General features: G+C 38.9%; 1 protein-coding gene across 9 annotated transcripts in view; it reads right to left on the bottom strand.

Moving 5' to 3' along the window:
* myo9aa (myosin IXAa) overlaps positions 1 to 20,380 on the bottom strand; it is a 138,924-nt gene that overhangs the window by 50,995 nt on the left and 67,549 nt on the right. For all 9 annotated transcript variants that reach the window (XM_037691641.1, XM_037691669.1, XM_037691647.1 and 6 more), the window contains 5 exons: positions 16,872 to 16,988; positions 16,524 to 16,658; positions 10,789 to 10,910; positions 6,716 to 6,857; positions 2,128 to 2,323 (listed from right to left, as the gene is read on the bottom strand). In XM_037691641.1, the coding sequence (XP_037547569.1) occupies positions 2,128 to 2,323; positions 6,716 to 6,857; positions 10,789 to 10,910; positions 16,524 to 16,658; positions 16,872 to 16,988 (712 nt within the window). The remainder of the gene's footprint in view (positions 1 to 2,127; positions 2,324 to 6,715; positions 6,858 to 10,788; positions 10,911 to 16,523; positions 16,659 to 16,871; positions 16,989 to 20,380) is intronic.

Here is a 20,380-nt window from a genome sequence, read left to right as displayed (position 1 = left end):
CAAATTGTGAATAAAAACTGAATGCAATGATGTGGAGGTGCCAACATCTAATATTTTATTCAGAATAGAACACAAATCACAGATCAAAAGTTTAAACTGAGAGAATGTATCAATTTAAGGGAAAAATCTGTTTCCAAATTTCATGGCATCAACAAATCCCAAAAAAGTTGGGACAAGTCCATTTTTACCACTGTGTGGCATCCCCCCTTCTTCTTACAACACTCAACAGACATCTGGGGACAGAGGAGACCAGTTTCTCAAGTTTAGAAATAGGAATGCTCTCCCATTCATGTCTAATACAGGCCTCTGTTCAATCGTCTTGGGCCTTCTTTGTCGCACCTTCCTCTTTATGATGCGCCAAATGTTCTCTATAGGTGAAAGATCTGGACTGCAGGCTGGTCATTTCAGTACCCGGATCCTTCTCCTACGTAGTCATGATGTTGTGATTGCTGCAGAATGTGGTCTGGCATTATCGTGTTGAAAAATGCAGGGTCTTCCCTGAAAGAGATGACGTTTAGATGGGAGCATATGTTGTTCTAGAACCTGAACATAGTTCTCTGCATTAATGGTGCCTTTCCAGACATGCAAGCTGCCCATGCCACAAGCGCTCATGCAACCACATACCATCAGTGATGCAGGCTTCTGAACTGTGCGTTGATAACAACTTGGGCTATCTTTGTCCTCTCTGGTCCGGATGACATGGCGTCCCAGTGTTCCATAAAGAACTTCAAATCGTGATTCATCTGACCACAGAACAGTCTTCCATTTTGCCACACTCCATTTTAAATGACCCCTGGCCCAGTGCAAACGTCTGAGCTTGTGGAGCTTGCTTAGAAATGGCTTCCTCTTTGCACTGTAGAGTTTCAGCTGGCAACGGCAGATGGCACGGTGGATTGTGTTCACTGACAATGCTTTCTGGAAGTATTCCTGAGCCCATTCTGTTATTTCCTTGACAGTGGCATTCCTGTTTGAGGTGCAGTGACGTTTAAGGGCCCGGAGATCATGAGCATCCAGTAGAGTTTTACGACCTTGACCCTTACGCACAGCGATTGTTCCAGATTCTCTGAATCTTTTGATGATGTTATGCACGGTTGATGATGATAACTTAAAAGTCTTTGCTATTTGACGCTGGGTAACACCATTCTGGTATTGCTGCACTATCTTTCTGCGCAACAATGGTGGAATTGGTGATCCTCTTACCATCTTGGCTTCTGAGAGACACTGACACTCTGAGAAGCTCTTTTTATACCCAATCACGTTGTCAATTGACCTAATTAGTGTTAATTGGTCTTCCAGCTGTTCGTTATATGCTCAATTTCCTTTTTCCAGCCACTTATTGCTACTTGTCCCAACTTTTTTGGGATTTGTTGACACTGTGAAATTTTGAATCAACATATTTTTCCTTTAAAATGTTACATTTACTCAGAGAGATTAAACTTTTGATTTGTCATCTATGTTATATTACGAATAAAATATTGACATTTGGCATCTCCACATCATTGCGTTCAGTTTTTATTCACAATTTGTTTAGTGTCCCAACTTTTTTGGAATCCGTTTTGTATATATGTTAGGTACAAATAAAAAATAAACTCGTCTTTATGCACTACAAAGCTCCATGATACATGTTTTAGTTTTAAGCCAGAGTTTTCTTACTAGAATAAGGTGTGTCAAACTCTGTTACAAAACTGGTCCAAAATTAAGAACTTATTTCAAAGCCAGGGCCAGTTTTAGTTGTTGCATTAACCCCAGTTAAATGCCTGACATCTTCTCTCGGTTGCAGATTCCTCAGCAAGAGTTTCATCGGACTCATTTGACTTTTTCTGTCACTCTTTTCTCATCAAAAACAAAGATTACTGAAAAATTTGAAGTAAATTTTCTTGTCTTCAATGTTGGCCTACAAGAAGAAGTCTGCACCAAATAAAGAATGTTCAGTTTTTAGGCAAAATGAAAAGGGATAGAAACATTTTACATTTAAAATGTCATCTTGGGGGCCAGATAAGATGTTAAAAAGGGCCATATTTGGCCCTCGGGCCTTGAGATTGACATGTGCTTTACAGATCGCACTCTGTCTATCCAGTATTGTACGATGCCACTGTTGGCAGAGGTTCTCTACGTGTGATTTCTCACCGGTCTTCTTGTGAGTGTGTCTCTTCCCAGCCTCTCTAAAAGCCACCAGGGCCCTGAAGTAGGCTCGGAGCACCGCCCAGCGGAAAGTGGCTGACGGTTCGATGCCAATCAGCCCGCAGATGAAGGCGTTCTTGCTGCTTTTCAGGAGAGCTACAATGTCTGGACGCATGTGATCCGTGTTCTTCTCCCTGAAGTCCTGCGTGCATAACAGCGAGATATAAAATGGTTTAACTGGATACAAATACAAGCCACGTTTAGTCTTGCATCAAAATATGAAAACTAGCTGTGTGTGTTTCTTAAATTAAAAACAGTGGAGTGGAACAAATCACTTCTGGCGTGACTTCCTGCAGTTCATCCTCACACCAGCTCTGTTATCTGTATTTGACCAAATAAATCCAATAAAAATGCAAAAACTGGCATTTTTAAAAATCGAGCCTGTCTAATTAACGACACAGAGACTAAAATATAATGTGGCTTTAACTGAGAGCTGCTGCGCTCTTTGTCTGCACATTTTAAAAATTTACTCATCGACTCTGAAGACTCGAGTTGATGTTGACTGTTTTTAGAAGCTGTTATCTAAATGAGATGAAAAATGCTCTAATACATTTCTGGACATGATTGTTTATTATTAAAGAGGGATTAAAATGCCTCCATAATTCCTGAGAGACCTTAAATCCACATTTCTGCCTCGCTAAATGAGCAGAAAACATTTTCCTCCCTGCAGCTTTACTGCAAGTCTGACCATCAAATGTCAAAATACAGATTCAAGACGAGCTTTTTTTGCTTGTTTGATATATTTTAGAAAATATCCAGTGAAATGTATTATGCTTTATGTCCATTTTGCAATGTAATGCTCATTTGACTGCAGGGGAGCTGAAAGCATCTGAATTTATAGATCATTGTTCTTTTTCTGGATATTGTCATTCACAAACATTTGTCTTTATCAAGAAACACAGACAGGTTTAAATAATTAAAATCTTTGGCAATAGTGTTTTTTTTTAGTTCCCAATTTTTATTCTTTGTTCAGTTATTTTTCTTTGCATTTAGCTGATGGAAACCTCAGGGCTCTCAGATGTTAGAAGTTGTTTCTTACTGGGCCGCAACTGTTGGAGACTGGTTGGTGACTCAAAATTTACTCAGTATAGTGAGAAAAAAGGTAAATTTTACTTATAATCTCACTGAAGTGCCCAGCAAACCACACAGCCACGTTTAGAGCAGCCACTTTTTGACAATCACAACCTATTTTTTGTACACGACTTGTGTCACTGTACTTTAAGGCATGCACATCATTTCATTGTCTATCTCAACCCACACCATACCCTGCTTCCCCAAAGCTTATAATCTAATCTACTAGAGCACACTTTTGAAATGAAGACAGGTAGACTTGGACCAGGTAAAAAAAATTATATATATATATATATATATATATATATATATATATATATATATATGTGTATATATATACGGCCATGCAAAAACAAACAAAAAAAAAAGCCATAAAATAATGAGAATAAAGTCGTACGAGACTTTTTTCTTTTTTACAGCTCTCGTTTATTTCTGTATTTATTTCCATGAGTCGGATCCACAACACGACCCGTCAATCAATTAAGTAGGCGTGTCAGCAAATGACCAGTCTGAAGCTAAATGCTCCTTACCTGCAGACAGCTGGAGCGTACCACCTTCCTGTAAGCAGGTTCAAAGTCCTGATATTGATAATAATCTGATGCTGATGTGCTGACAGATTACACAGTTTCGCTCACTGAGCGCTGTTTTCAAACGGAAACAAAAACAAAAGTCATGACGTACCGTAATGATGTCACGTATATACATGCTAGAAGCAGCATGCAAAATCACACCAGTAGGTGGAAGTACTGGAACACATTTTGAGTAAGAGCATCAATAACAATAAAGTTTAACAAACATTCTTCATTTTACCGCAGTTAAAATGCAGTAAACCTGCTTTACCGTGTCGGAGTTCAGATAATATTCCGACTCATTTAGCTTCAGATTGGTTGTTTGCTGACACGCCTACTGGACTGATTGACATGTCGCGTCATGGATCTGACTCGTGGAAAAAAAAATTGACAGCTGTAAAAAAAATAAAAAAAAAAAAGTCCCGTCCGACTTTATTCTCAAAATTTTATGGCTTTTATTTTATTTTTTTTCTTAGCATGGTCCTAAAGCTCCGTCGTAAAATATATAAAATTGGTGTTTTTTTTTTTGTTTGTTGTTGTCAGTGGAGAGCTACTGTGCAGGCGTCACAATACGCCTCCATTATTCACTATGGAGACAAGCTTGAGACTCCTGCAGCGACTAGGACTATTGCAACAGAAAACTGGGCAAACACATTTTTTGAACAGATTTAATATTCTACAAATTGTTTATTTTGTATGTAAATGATTTGACTGAGGTGTCCAGTATCCTTAAATGTGTTCTCTTTGCTGATGATACCACTTTCTTTTATTTGGGTAAAGACTTGGAACTGATGTTTGAGTTGATGAAGATGGAGTTTGTCAAAATACAAAATTGGTTTAAATTAAACAAGTTATCAATGAACCTTGATAAAACTAATTATATGATATATAGTAAAAAAAAAAAAAAGTTAACTGTCGATGTTCCTTTTAGAGTTGATGGTGTTGAGATATGCAGAGTAGGTGAGGTGAAGTTTTTGGGTGTAATTATTGATGATAAACTGTCATGGAAACAGCACATAAATTCTGTAAAAACTAAAATATCTAAATCCACTGCAGTACTGTATAAAGTAAGGGACTTATTGAATGATAAAGCCTTGTATTTGCTGTATAATACAATTATAGTCCCACATTTAATTTATTGTGTTGATGTTTGGGGAACAGCATGTAAAACTATAACGATGCCCATTTTTATTTTGCAGAAAAGAGCTATAAGAATTATCACAAGAAAGCATTATTGTCATCCATCTAGTATTTTATTTTCTCAATTGAAATTATTGAAGTTTTATGATTTGGTTAACTATAATATTCTTTTAGTACTGTATAAAGCTCAGAACTACACACTACCTTCAAACATTCAAACGTATTTTGTAAAAAGGAAAAGTTGCTATAATCTTAAGGGAACAGACATTTTTGTTAAACCACAGTACAGAACCAGTTTAAAGGGGCGGTCTACTTCAATTCAGGGAATAGGTCTGTGGAATAGTTTGGAAAACGATGTAAAAAAAGTAAAGTCAATGCCTATATTTAAGAAAATGATTAAGATTAAAATTTTGGAAAGATACATATAAATACGTAAAACTGTGATGAGTTATTTATTTTGTTATATTACTTATAGAGGATTATTGTTTGAATTGATTTTGTTTTAAACAAGGGGCAGATATGATAAGATTTTTTTCTTCTTCTGCTACCTTTCATTTTATGATGTGTTTTTTTTCATTTGGTTTCGAAATTGTTTTTGTGTTTTAAATATGAAATGAATAAAAATGACAAACAAACAAACGAACGAATGAGACAATGAGCCTTTGCAAATAAACTGAGGAAACTGAGAAACCCCCAACTAATGTGTGTGTGCAAGCTGTTATATGTGTGAAAATTATTGTCCAGGTGCACAGCTGTGATTGTAGGAAGACACCGAGGAGCTGAACGAAGACTGGCTGCTTGACGAGAGGTGCTGCATAAAATGAGCAGAGTCTGTGATGACGTCATCGTCCACTCTGAACTTCCCAACCAGCCACAGCTGACCTGCTGTCACTCGTCAGATTAATTAGTTGTAAATATTTTTGTGAGGAGTTTGTAGTGAGCTGCCACTTTATTTTAAGACCTTTTTCTCCTGTGTTTCATTAGTTTAGTTGAGGTAATAGACCTGTATTTTGGTTCATTTTATTTTATTGAGGTAAGAGGAAAAAATAGAAGTTAGATGCTTCTGTTTGTCGTTTTGGACTGGGCTCTCCCTGATGTTGCTAAGACTCCCAAGAGTCAGTAATATTCACAACTGTAAATAAATCACTGTTCTAACACATACCATAAGACTCTGTGGCTGCTTGAGTGGTGCAGAAGGTGGAAACGACCATATTTAATTACATCCTGGAGGCTGTTGTCACGCCAAGATGTAAATGGACTTTACTTACATAGCTCCTTTCTATCTCATCAGGACACTCAAAGCTCTTCACAACACAATCTGTGCATTCATTTACCCATTCATACAGCACTCTACTAGATCTCTCTAAAGCTAAATGAACAGATCATTCTAAAAAGGCTAATCAGTGCTTTAGATCACATTCATACACCAATGAGACACACATCGGAGGCAATGAGACAATGGGCAGTGTCTTGCCCAGGGACACTTCAGCATGTGACTGCTGGTGGATTCGAACCCCCAACTCTTGCATTGGAGGATGACTGCTATAACCACTCAGTCACAGTCGCCCACAAACAACCCACAAATGTTTTGAGACACTTTGGGGAGTCCTCTTGCGAATCCTGTCCACCAACTAGTCACCAGCAGTCCAGTGAGATATGATCTTAACGTCGTACAGAACTTTAACCTCTTCATGAAAAGCAGAAGCTGAAATTGGCAGAACGTCCTTTAGGGTTTCTGTGAAAGTAAAACTGACCTTGACGCCGTACTTGACTTTGCCAGCGTAGTGTCGGATGATGAAGGCGGGCTCCATGACAGCGGGGAACTCGATGTAGCTGTTTCCTTCATGCTGCCGCTTGAACTTATCCAACAAAGTCTGATTGGTGGCTTGAGGGAAACTGGAATTAGGAACAGAAACGATTTGCTTTAAAAAACAGCATTTAGTTTATACACAGAAAGGTCATAAGAACACTGATGCACTTGTTAAAAAGCTGCCAGTTGTGTCATAAATGCTGCTATAATAATCGGAGTCAAACCCTCAGATGATTCTGATCTCTGCACTGAAAAGGACGAAGGAATAAAGTTTAGTTTTATTCCACCACAACTCAATAATTTAGAGCCAGTTCAGAAAATTGATGGTGTAAAGCTAAAAAAATAAACACAAAATGATCTGATCTGAAACAAAACGTTGACATTTTATTAAGACTACAATTGTTTCCCAAGAATTAAAAGTACCAAAGCTCCTTTAAAGAGCTCTGCTCTTAATCTTTGGTTTTTGCAGCCGAAGATACTTGACTCCAGATATTTTTCAACAAAGCATGCACCAAAAGTCACAGATTATTTGGTCCAATATCCCTTTAGTCTGGTTTCAGTTCAAATGTCTTCCTGGTCCATTAATAGTAACAGTGAGCCTACAAAAACAAAAAACTCAAACCGTTCACAGGAAGAGGACTGAGGGAGGACGGGACAGCAGGGTTTCTAGAACAGAGTGAAACCTGAGCTGCAAAAACTGAACAGCTTAAGAGTCTGTGTGTGTCCAGCGGGAGGAAAATCTGAAGTCCAAATGACAAAGAGGGAATTAAAGAATGAAAGGTTTACTGAAATGGTTGTAGATTTTGTAGACAGACCTGCATCATGAAGGACCCCACTCACCCAGCACACTCACTTTTTGCCCCGCTCCCCTCAAGAAGGAAGTTGAGGAGCATTAAGTGTAGAACCACTAGACTGAGGAACAGCTTCTACCCTGAGGCTGTTAGACTCATGAATCTCTATTCAGGATAATCACTGTGAAGAATTACATCATGTTGCTGCTGATCTGTTTCATGTTGCTGCTGATCTGTTTCATGTTGCTGCTGATCTGTTTCATGTTGAGGTGTTCATGCGTGCTCATCTGCTCACACAGACTCATGTTCGTGCTGCTGTTCGACGTAATGTTTTTATGCTATTAGTGCTTAGCGTATATTTAGTCGATGTTTTTCTTAGTTCATATCTTAGATCTTATTACCGTTTTTATTTTATTGCTGGATGTAACTGGGACCCTGTACACAATCTCGTTCCACCACATGAGATGCGATCTTTTCTTCAAGTTCTGGACTATAATGCTAAGAAAAAACAGTCTAACAGACACCAAAATGTTGATTTCAAGTTGCGTGTCACATCTCGTGATGACTGAAAGAAAAATGCACATTCCTCCTGTCAGTGTGTTCATCTCTAGTCTCAAATGCAGAACCGTCCTGAGTAGTCATGGTAACAAAGCAATCAGCCAATCTCAGACTTCTTACAACTTTGTTCAGCTCTAAGATTAAAAAAAGAATCCCCTCCAACTTTATTTGTAAAACACTTTACACACCACAGCAGACCAAAGTGCTGTTCAGGGTCAACATTACAACACGGCTCACACAACACAAAATATACCGTAATTTACAGACTACTGAGTGAACCTGAATATAAGCCACGCCCACTAAATATAAAAAGAAAACATTTTGTACATATGTAGGACGTACTTGTCTATAAGCCACAGTTGTTCACATTGTTGCGTGAGATATTTACACAATTTTTTATTTTTTTTTACTTTTAATTAAATATGTACTGGTAACATACACAAATACACTGCCTGGCCAAAAAAAAAAAAAAAAAAAAAAAGGTTGCCACCATGAAAAAATGGTAACACTAATATTTTGTTGGACTGCCTTTAGATTCACTGTGGCATTGTTTAAATAAACTTCTGCAATGTCACAAGATCCATTTCCATCCAGTGTTGCATTAATTTTTCACCAAGATCTTTGATGATGGCAGATTCTGACCACTGTGCAAAGCCTTCTCCAACACATCCCAAAGATTCTCAATGGGGTTAAGGTCTGGACTCTGTGGTGGACAATCCATGTGTGAAAATGTCTCATGCTCCCAGAACCACTCGTTCACAATGAGAGCCTGAGGAATCCCGGTATTGTCATCTTGGAATATGTTCATGTCATCAGGGAAGAAAAAAATCCATTGCTGGAATAACCTGGTCATTCAGTATAATCAGGTAGTCAGATGACCTCATTGAGCACAAACTGTTGCTGAACCTAGACCTGACCAACTGCAGCAACCCCACATCATAGCACTGCCCCCACAGGCTTGTACAGTAGACACTAGGCATGATGGGTGCCTCACTTCACCTGCCTCTCTTCTTACCCTGATGCACCCATCACTCTGGAACAGGTTAAACATGGACTCAGACCACATGACCTTCCATTGCTCCAGAGTCCAATCTTTATGCTCCCTAGAAAATTGAAGCCTTTTTTCCAGTTAGCATCACTGATTAGTGGTTTTCTTAAGGCTACACAGCTGTTCAGCCCAATCCCTTGAGTTCCCTTCACATTGCGCGTGTGGAAATGCTCTTACTTTCACTATTAAACATTGTCCTGAGTGCTACGGTTGTTTTTCTTAGATTTGATTTCACCAAACGTTTAAGTGATCACCGATCACGATCATTCAGGATTTTTTCCCGGCCACATTTCTTGCTCGAAGATGATGGGTCCCCACTATCCTTCCAGTTTTTAATAATGCGTTGGATAATTCTTAATCCAATTTTAGCAGTTTCTGCAATCTCCTTAGATGTTTTCTCTGCTTGATGCCAATGATTTGACCCTTCTCAAACAGACCGACATCTTTTCCACGACCACGCGATGAGTCTTTCAACATGGTTGTTTAAGAAACGAGAAGCAACTCATTGCACCAGTTGGCGTTAAGTAACTTGTTGCCAGCTGAAAGATAATCGCCCATGCAGTAATTATCCAATAGGAGGCTTGTACATATTTGCCAAGTTAAATCCAGGTGGTGATCTTTTTTTGTAGCCAGGCAGTGTACGTACAGTAAATGTTTTTTTCTGAACAGTGCCTGTAACATGGCTGGTTACCAGGATGTCATTGATCACTACCTTCATCTTGGATGAAGATTAAGTTCAGGATGCCGCAGGAGGAAGGACACTGCTGCCTTTCAAAACCCATTGGTGATAGAGGATTTTTTACCCTGCTCCCCTGTCAGGATCCACTAGCAGACTTTGATAAAAGTTGCTCTTCGTATGCAGCTGGTTTTGGTAAACGATTTCTCGCCGCCAGTCATCCAAACAGCTAGAAGTGCCATTTAAAATGCATGATTCACACTTGTTTCGAGTGGCTGCAAATACTTTGTTGGGGGAACAACGAATGGAGGTCCCCCTACCTGGGGGCACAATGGGGAGGGAAGAATGGGAAGAGGGGGAAACAAAGTTTCCCTCCCTCCACAATGGACCATTGAAACCAGTCTCATTGCTCCACTGTGACCTGTTCAGTAATTTCATTAGTTAGATCTTTTTTACCTTTATTTATACAGGTATGAGTCACGAGGACCCACCCCCCAAGAAAGATGTGTATTGGGAAGCTATGCGAGCACCCGGGTGTGATGAGGCTAAATGTTTTGGTGGCATGATCGGCAAAAAAAAAAAATCCATAAATTAGCCGAAGCACTGTTTAAGCCACAGTGTTCAAAACATGTGGAAAAGTAGTGGCTTACAGTCTGGAAATTAGGGTAAATAAATATAAATAAAAACTAGATATAAAAACAGTAATATGCATAAAGCATACATAAAAGCTGCAGCAGACTGTGTACACGTCTCATAACACCCCCCCCCCCCCCCCCCCATAGTTGACATAAAGGAAGTCGTGGCTATAATCAAACTGAAGACTCTCCAGTTGTGTCAGCATGCTGCCAGCTTCACTTTAAACAACCCAAAAGTTGTGGAATAGTCTCAGAAAAGCAAGGAGTTTCTGCAGAAGTGAACCAGTCAAACCAGACTTCAACACATACTTGCTCTCTTCGTCCAGCAGGTGGAACAGCGCTGTGGGCTTCTTGCTGATCAGGCTGATGCAGCCCGTGTTGTCGATGTAATCGATGTTTCGCCAGCTGATGCTCTCCGCCCGGTACTCCTCCTGCAGGGTCACGGGATAAAAACAGAGCTCAGAGTCGGTCCAGTGGACTTCACATCAGAGACGAAACCTTTCACCACTCACGGCAATATTATTTATTAACAGACCATGGAAACATTTAAAGTTTAACAATCAAAGCAGCAAGCTTTCTGACATTCTTTGATGTCTGCAGACTTTGTCTGAACTCTTCCTGTTTTAATAATGAAAGAAGCATTCGGAGCATTTATCATTTATTCTTCCACGTTCATGTTGTTTTCCTGCCTTCCTGGGAAAGAGACTTAACCAACAAAGACCTTAATCCAGCCGGGGTTTAATAAAAAGCACTGGAATCTCAGTTTTTCTGGTTTCTCCTGCTGTATTACCCTCAAGTCAAAGAGCTGAAATGAAATCAAGTGAAGTGACACAGTTTGCTAAGAATCGTTAAGTTCACTGAGGAAGGTTCACTATCAAGAAAGAAAAGCTGATTTTTATGGAATGCCTCATCAGTTTTGCTAACGGACCAAAAAATAGTGTAATTTTAGTAAAATTACAACAAAATTAGAAATCTCTTTTAGGTGTTTGAAGATTTTATAAAGTGATCTCCATTAAAATACCTTTACAAACGTCATTTGTGCTTTAAAACACAATATTTGATGTAGTTTTATAAACTTTCATCACAGAGGACAGGAACAGTGTGGCTCTTTATGTGAAGACACATTTCAAACAGCAGAGATCTCTCACTGGTTGATTGTTTTGATTTAGCAAAAAGACAAAGATTTGACAAACTTAAGTGAACTCGTATGTACTGACGTTTAATCCAGACCAACAGTACTGGAATACAGTAGTCCCTCACTACTTCGTGGTTCATTATTCGCGGACTCGCTCTATTACGGCTTTTCAAACACAGTTGGCTGATTTATGGATGAGTCGCACGATCTGTATGGATTTTTTATTTAAAATAAATTATTTTAAACGATCTAGCACCTGCTGCACCTGTGTGCAGCCCATAGCTGCAGGAGAAGCTTCCTCCTGCAGCACGTCAGACCTCCGCTCAGCAGCGGAGAAGTGGGCGTGGCCGAGAGCACTGGCAGAGTGCAGCCGGTGGCAGTGAGCAGAGATCATGACATGCTGTGCTCTTTTAGAGCGTTTAGAGTTTAGAAAATGTTAGGGACATTGGAAGAGCGTGGGAAGGGTTGAAAACACCTTAATATATACCTGTAGATAAATACTAAGATGCAAATTGTGCAATTCTTAAATTGCGGTTATACTACAAATATAGTAATACTATAAATCTGCTCTTTGTTTTTTCCTTCTCTTTTTAGTTTATTAAACTGAACTGTGTTATGTGTTTAAGAGAATTAAGCTTAAACGAGCGCCGCACAGTAGCACAGTGGTTAGAGCTGTTGCCTCTCAGCAAGAAGGTTGCAGGATTGCCTCCTGACCTTTCTGGGTGGAGTTTGCATGTTCTCCCATTTTGTTCCCATAGACCAAGAACATGCATGTTAGGTTAACTCCTAATTGTCTCTATGTGTAGGTGAGAGTGGGAGTGGTTTGTCTCGTTTGCCTCTGTGTCCTTGTGATGGACTTGTAACCTGTCTAGGGTGTCCACCGCCACAATGGCTGCTGGAGATAGGGAAACAGCACCCCCAGAAGCCCACAAAGCAGGTAAATAGACAATGAATGAATGGAAAGATTTAAGCGCCACAGTTTAAGTTTATGAAGCGTTCACATTATTGTGATTCAGCATCTTTCTCTTCTGCAGTTTTCAATCTATTTCAACAAATCATACATCAAAACGTTCAGCTCTTTCAGAACAAAATCCTGCTATGACTTTTGATTTTGGAGCAAATTTAGCTTTTTGAAATATTTATCTTTCTCTGCCATTTTTTTTCTCAGAAAATGAATTGAGCTCATTTTATATTCTTCATATCTTTAGATCCGTTTACAACCTTTTACTGCTCTTTTCCCATTTTGTTCTGCTTCAGCTTCTTTGTGCAAATTTAAACTTTTTTCCAGCTAATTTAAGCTTTTTTCAGATAATTTCAGCTGTTTTTCAGCTGTTTTGTACTCCTTTCAGGATCTTTATGCTAACTAGAACATTTTTGTGCTTCATTGTTCTTCTCCTTTCAGCTTTTTCTGCTATTTCAGCTACTATTTAGCTGTTTTATGCTAATTTTTACTTTTTCCAGCTAATTCCACTTTTGTTGAACTTGTTTAAACTTTTTCATCCTACTTCAACAAAAATGTACTCGCTCCACTTCCTTCGGGTAATTTAAGCTTCTTTCTGCTTTTTCAGATACTTTTCAGCTGAATTTAGTTAATTTCATCTTTTTTCAGGTAATTTCCACTAATTTGTGCTCATTTGTGCTACTTTCAGAGTAATTGGGTAAATGAGTTCTTTCTGCTTTCTTGTGCTAATTTAAGCTTGTTCTACCTTTTCAGCTACCTTTTTAGCATATTTTAGCAAATTTTAGCTGTTTTCAGATCATTTCAATTTTTTTGTGGTAATTTCTGCAACCTAATTAAGTTTTTTCTTTTCATTTCAACTTGTTATGCTCTTTTCAGGTATTTCTGCTAGTTTCAGCTTATTTCAGCTACTATTTAGCTGTTTTATGCTAGTATTAGCTTTTTCAGCAATTCCACATTTTTGCACTCATTTCAACTTTTGTGTTTCTGCTTTCTACTGCTGATTTACACTTGTTTTACATTTTCATCTACGCTTCAGCATGCTTTTTTTTGTTAATTTCACCTGTTTGTCAGCAAGTTCTTCTGCAATAAGCATTCACACTGCATTTTCGCAAGAAATAAAAGTTGAATGAAAAATGTAATCTCTCTAGTTCCAATTATCTTGAAACTAATTATTTTGTGTGACACTTCAGCTGACCTCATATTAATAAACATCAATCTTCCAGGTCTGACAGTGGGATTACCACCATTAGTTTTATGTAGAAGTAATCAGGGCGCTGCTTAATGAGATGAAGATAAAAGATACAGCTACAAGTTACAGTACATATGTGTACCAAAGTGTGTATTTGTGTGGTGTGTTTGACCTAAGAACTGCAACATTAAGATTTATCTACGCATTAAGATAACATCTCTCACCATCTTAAAAACCATTTTAAAAGATGAACATTCACTGCTGAAGAAGAAGAAACGAGCTGCAATAGTTCATAACTGTATGAAACTAATAAATGGCCAACTTCAAACAAGAATATGACGTAAAAACTGATAAATCAGTTCTTGTATTCACTTCACAGTGTGATTACTGGCAGGGAGGATGATTGGAAAGAAGAGTGAAACAAAATTAAATAATAATAAAATAGGTCTAAGTGACCACCTGTGTGCTCTTAATCAAGCTACTTGGCATGTCAGACCAGGGCAGAGTGACTCACAGGTCGGCAGATGCATGGAAATATTCTGTAACTGCATCTGAGGGTGTGAGGCAGGCTTTAATGGAAATATGTAGCTAACCAGCTTTTGGACAGTTCATCCCAGCTGAATCCTGTTCAGAGGCTTTATTTCCCCACACATTCTGCTGAATGATGTGCTTTAAACGGCCTTTTCACCGTTCTTTAGTTTACTGTGTTGGTTTCGATGAGTCTGTGTGAACGGCAGCCTCGGTTTCCTGTTCTTAGCAGACAGGAGTGAGTGGTACCTGGTGTGGTCTTCAGCTGCTGTGATCCATCTGCTTCAAGCTTGGTCAGGTTGTGTTCACAGATGTTGCTCTGCAGACCTTTGTAACCAGTGGTTATTTGAGCTACTGATGCCTTTCTGTCATCTTGAACCAGTCTGCCCATTTCCCCCCGACCTCTGACTTTAACAAGGTTTTTTGTCCACCCAGCTGCAGCTCACTAGATATTCTCTTTATGGATTATTCTCCTGAGAACCCAGAGATGGGTGTGTGTAAAACTCCCAGAAGATCTTCAGTTTCTGAAACACTCTGACCAGCCCGCCTGGCATCAATGACCATGCCATGTTCAAAGTTACTTAAATCCTCTTTAATCCATATTCTGATGCCGGGTTTGAACTTCAGCAAGTTGTCTTCATCATGTCTACACAACTCATCACACGCCTTGCTGCCATGTGATTGGCTGATTGGTTATTTGTGTTAACGAGCGTTTGAACAGGAGGACCTTATGAAGTGGTCTGTAAGAGAATATCTACAATGCTTTAAGGCTTTTAAAGGGATTATTGGCATGTTTTGAAGTCAACTGAAAAATAACTTTCTTTTGGCTTCTCCCTCCTTCTGGGGTCACCACAGTGAGCGAAGCCCTTCCTGAAGCAACCTGGACTCGAACCCGCAACCTCAGGATTACTAAACCATGGCATTGACCACCAAGCTACTGCAGCCCCCAATTGAAAATTTGTATATGCGCTTAAATACACAAATTATTATATGTTAAATATTTTAACAAAATATGTCACGCCCAAGTTGTCTTATCTGAGGTTAACACAGGGTTAACAGTACAATGAAATGCTTAGGATGAGAAGACCTGATTTGACTCACTAAAAAAAATCAAAGAACAAACAAACAAGAAAATACTAAAAGCATGCAAAAAGGTACACAAAAAAGTACCAAATATTGAACAAGTAATCATAATATTCACAATTTCCTAAAGAGAGCTAGTGAGCAACAACATGGTAGAATATAATGGTTCAACAGGATGAATTTGAATGAACAAGTATTTCAAGGTAGTAATATAAGCTAAAATGAACATGATATACATATATATATATATATATATATATATATATATATATATACTGTATATATAGCACATAATTAACATATACTAGACAGGTTGTGTGACAGGTTATTGTGCAAGTAGTGACATTGAGATTGAATTATGATGGTAAGGTAGATACATAGATACTGTATCATTCATGATACAGCCTACATACAGCATACATACAGCCTACATACAGCCTACATACAGCATACATACAGCCTACATACAGCATACATACAGCCTACATACAGCCTACATACAGCCTACATAGTGCAGCAGTTGTCTTTACATGTCTGACCACCTGTAGATTAAATTAATATTAAAATCAGTGGTCTATTCCATTTCATTTCATTCTAAACAAAAGAAAGAAAAAACACGTTTATCGTGAAAGCATCAGCAATGCTGCTAAAAAGTAAACACAGATGAGCAAAAGACGTTTAAACTTAAGCAAAAATGTAATTTTAAATTAAGCTTTGCTTTTATGTTTGTGAAGAAATCTATAAATATTTCATAATTTCAGTTTTATGGGGGAAAGGGCTCTACACTGATTATTAGTTGCCAAGTTTAATAAATCAGTTGCTGGTGGTGTTTTACCTTTAGTTTTTTACAAACCTAATACTTTGTGCTGGTTAGTGTGTACTCGGCTGGAAAAGGCTGCGTGAGTGAGGGGCTTGAGTGTTATTATCTCGAGGTGATTCACTGACGGCTGAAGGCTCCAAACAAGTAACAGCAGGCCACTGATTCATCCATTCATCATTGTCAAGTTAAACACGAGGTTAAACTCGCAGGTAAATCTTCCAGATCAGGACGTTTACAGCTCTTTGAAGTCAATCAGTTCATGTAGGAGTCCTACACCCTCAGCCGGGTGGTCAGACGTGTAAAGACTGTTTATTAAAAGATAACTTACTTGTTCGAGCTTGAAGATGTGCTGGTTGAAGTAATGCTGGAGACGCTCGTTGGCAAAGTTGATGCAGAACTGTTCGAAGCTGTTGCTCTCATAGTCCTCAAAACCGAAAATGTCAAGCACGCCGATGGACAAAATCTGTGGGAAATGTCCACAAAATGAGATGTTCACAACTTGTCTCAATGTTCTGCTTATGGACATGAAAAATCTTATCTTGCAAGTTTAGCTTCAGAAAGTCAGTCTTAACAGGAAATCATTAGAATAACAGCTTTTGTTTTCAAAGTTCTAATCTAAGCGTTAATCACAGCAGAAAGTTTGTTTTTATGGCTGATACGTCGGGTCTGACTTGACCTTGGTGGTCTCCTCCAGGTCCTTGATGTTCAGCAGGGCGTGGTTGATCCTGAAGACAATCCAGTCGAACAGAGCACTGTACAGGGACTTGGCCATGGAGTCTCGCACCGTACCAGCCTGAACGAGCAACACAATTGGTGCATTAGTTATGAAAACAAAACAAAATAAACCTGAACTACTGCAACAATGGTAAGTTATGAAGAATTTATCTTCCATAGAGATACCTAATCACCTTCTGTCCAAACGCTGCATTTCTTTCACAGTAAAATAATTCAATTAACTTCAGTTTATTTATAGAGCACCAAGTCACAACAGAAGTCATCTCAGGGCACTGAACAGAAACATTCATACAGTGGTCCCTCGTTTATCACGGGGTTTAGGGGACCACGCCCCCACGATAAGTGAAAAACCGTGACGTAGGGATACAGTAGTCCAAGTTCAAGTTTCACTCCCAATCTCCCTCCTTATGTATAAATAAACCATTTAAATTTAAATACTGCAATATTTTAAATCAACAATCCTTGCAGCATGGATTGTTGATTTAAAATATTGCAGTATTTAAATTAAAATTGTAGAGAAGAGAAGTGCAACAGGACATCAAAGTGATAACTCTTCAGCTCTGCAGCACGGAGCAGAAATGTACTTCTTGACCAATTACACTGTAACAACTGAACATAGAAGTTCTAAAATAATTAAAAATAACTTTAAAAACTTTTATATTTTGTGATTTGACGATTCTACGATGTGACATACTTTGAATTTTAAGTTGGAAGACTAAAGTCGATGGGTGCAACTGGACAGCAAAGGGTTAACCCTTCACAAAGCTGCTGCAGCACGGAGCAGAAATGTGTGTGTGTGGCAGAGAGATCATGACAGGCTGCAGGAGGGAGTTTCTCCCTGCATCTGTGGGCTGCACACATGGTACAAAATCATTTTAAATAATTAATTTTAAATAAACAACCCATGCAGCTTGTGTGGCTCATCCATCAATCAGTCAATTATGTGTCATGTCCACTCTTACTTTGAAATCCACAAAAGAGCGAGTCTGCAAAAGTCGAACCGTGAAGTAGCGCGGGACTACTGTACATAAAAAGCCAGTTAATAACATTAATTATCTGAGGAGCAGACTGCTTTGAGTCTAACTCCATCGCAGACTCTCATCTTGAGCAAACATGAAGGTGACAGTGGAAAGAAAAAACTCCCTCATGAGGAAGAAACCTTTAGCAGAACCAGGCTCAGGACAAGAGGTCATTTGCTTCAACCAGCTGGGTTTGAGAGGAACAGGAAGGAGGAACAGATACACAATGGCAGGTTGAGAATCACATGTTAAGATAGAAATAATATCAAATAAAAACTATTTAATTTTAACAAATCATTTAAGGAAATTAGGTCAATTTGTCCTCTAGTAGTCTAAGCCTATAGCAGCATAACAGGCCAACACTAACTATAGGATTTATCAAAAAGGAAAGTCTTAATCCCAGTCTTAAAACTGGACAATGTGTCAGCCTCACGGACACAAACTGGAAGTTGGTTCCACAAGAGAGGAGCCTGATAACTGGAAGATCTTCCTCCCATTCTGCTTTTGGAAACTCTAGGAACCACAAGTAAACCTGCAGTCTGAGCATGAAGTGCTCTGTTAGGAAAATACAGAACCGTAAGATCTGTAATACAAGATGGAGCTAGGTTGTTGAGGGCTTTGTAGGTTTGAAGTAAGATTTTGAATTCAATTCTGAATATGACAGGGAGCCAACGGAGAGAAGTAAGACGCTCTTGCAGAGAAATACACCATCAGACACTTTGAATGGCTGGCTTAACATAAAATATTTACAAATGTTTTATTTTTGTTTAAAGAACATTCTGCTCAGTAGGTCTTTACCCTGAGCTAAATTTAAAAAGCAAGCGTATGAAGGCGAGTTGGTGCAGAATTTGATTTGCACAAGTTTAAATTTTAGGTTAACTGACTAATCAGTCCGATGATAACGCCGGCCAGTTTTTGCACATTTTGTTTTCTATAAGTGAGATAAGCCATGGTGATTAAAAGGCAGGCACATGTGTGGTCAGAGCAGTGTTAGATTTGAAACCAGGCCACCAAGTCAGCACAATTTCTGCTGTAGGGGGTGACTTTCATGGCAGGAGGCTTTTTGTTGGGTTTGTAACTGTGCCCATCAACAAATGTGACAGCTAAAGAAATACCAGCTTTAGCAGAAATTCAAGAAAGTGTCCAAAACATGCTGAGCACCAAGCAATTCCTAATATCATCATTCTGCTGTAAGCATTGCTCCAAATTTATTAAATCACTGGTTTTCTTTTCTGAAATCCAGCATATTGTAATGTGTACAGGTTGCATATTTACAAATAAAATAAATGCAACGACAACATTTGATATTGCCCATCACCTGTCATGACAGAGGTTTAAACTTTGCTCATCTTATGTGGAAACCCAGTGGCATTGGAGCAGTTAAATCATGTTATGAGCTATCACATGAAATACCACAAGGTCTCACACAATCTGTTATTGTTTAATGAATGTGTTGAGAATGACTCAACTACAGCCACGCCAGGTTTGATCTCAGTATCTGTTAAATTCACTGACTCAGCTGTTTCTATGTTGCTCCGGTTGAACAGCTGCAGCGGCCATCTTGAATAATGTTAACTCTAAAAGTTAATCACTTGTAAATGTACATCCATTCATAAACTTTTTGAAAGTTTCATTAAAATGCATTCAGTGGTTCAGAAGATATTTTGCTAACAGACGTTACTCCAACAGTTAAAGCAAAGTTCTTGCAGAATGAGAAGCACTCTGCGCACGATGACTCTCAGCTACTCCCAAACTATTTCAGCTCCATATCTGGACAACTGACAGCATTACACACATTTTTGTGCTTTTTTTAAGTTCGACTGACTCTGGCAGCCATCTTGACTCAGGCTGACTCTAAAAAGTATTCAGTTGTAGATTTCCACCCAGTGAAGTCTGTTGGAGTCAGCCTCCCCACCATCACAAACATCTACACCTCCACATGCAGGAAAAGGGCCACCTGCATCATGAAGGACCCCACTCACCCAGCACACACACTTTTTGCCCCGCTCCCCTCAGGAAGGAGGTTGAGGAGCATTAAGTGTAGAACCACTAGACTGAGGAACAGCTTCTACCCTGAGGCTGTTAGACTCATGAATCCCTAACATCAGGATTATCATCAGGATTATTGCTGTGAAAATTACAGTGAAAAAAAAAATTCACTGTAATGCCACTTGATTGTTGATATGTGCTGCTGACTATCCATGCTGCTGATCTCATGCTGCTGATTTATTTCATGTTGCTGTGTTCATTCATCCTCATCTGCTCACACAGACTCATGTTCGTGCTGCTGTTGTTTGGTGCATTGTTTTGTACTAGTAGTGCTTATTGTATTCTTAGTTTAGCGTATTTCTTAGTTCATGTCTTGGATCTTACTACAGTTTTTTTTCTTTACAATCTGTGTTTTTGTTGGATGTAACTGGGACCCTGTGTA

The sequence above is a fragment of the Nematolebias whitei genome, chromosome 2, assembly GCF_014905685.2.
Source record: "Nematolebias whitei isolate Nwh7 chromosome 2, NemWhi1, whole genome shotgun sequence".
Lineage (NCBI taxonomy): Eukaryota > Metazoa > Chordata > Actinopteri > Cyprinodontiformes > Rivulidae > Nematolebias > Nematolebias whitei.
Note: the sequence above shows the minus strand (reverse complement) of the source record. Positions and strands in the feature narration are given on the sequence as shown.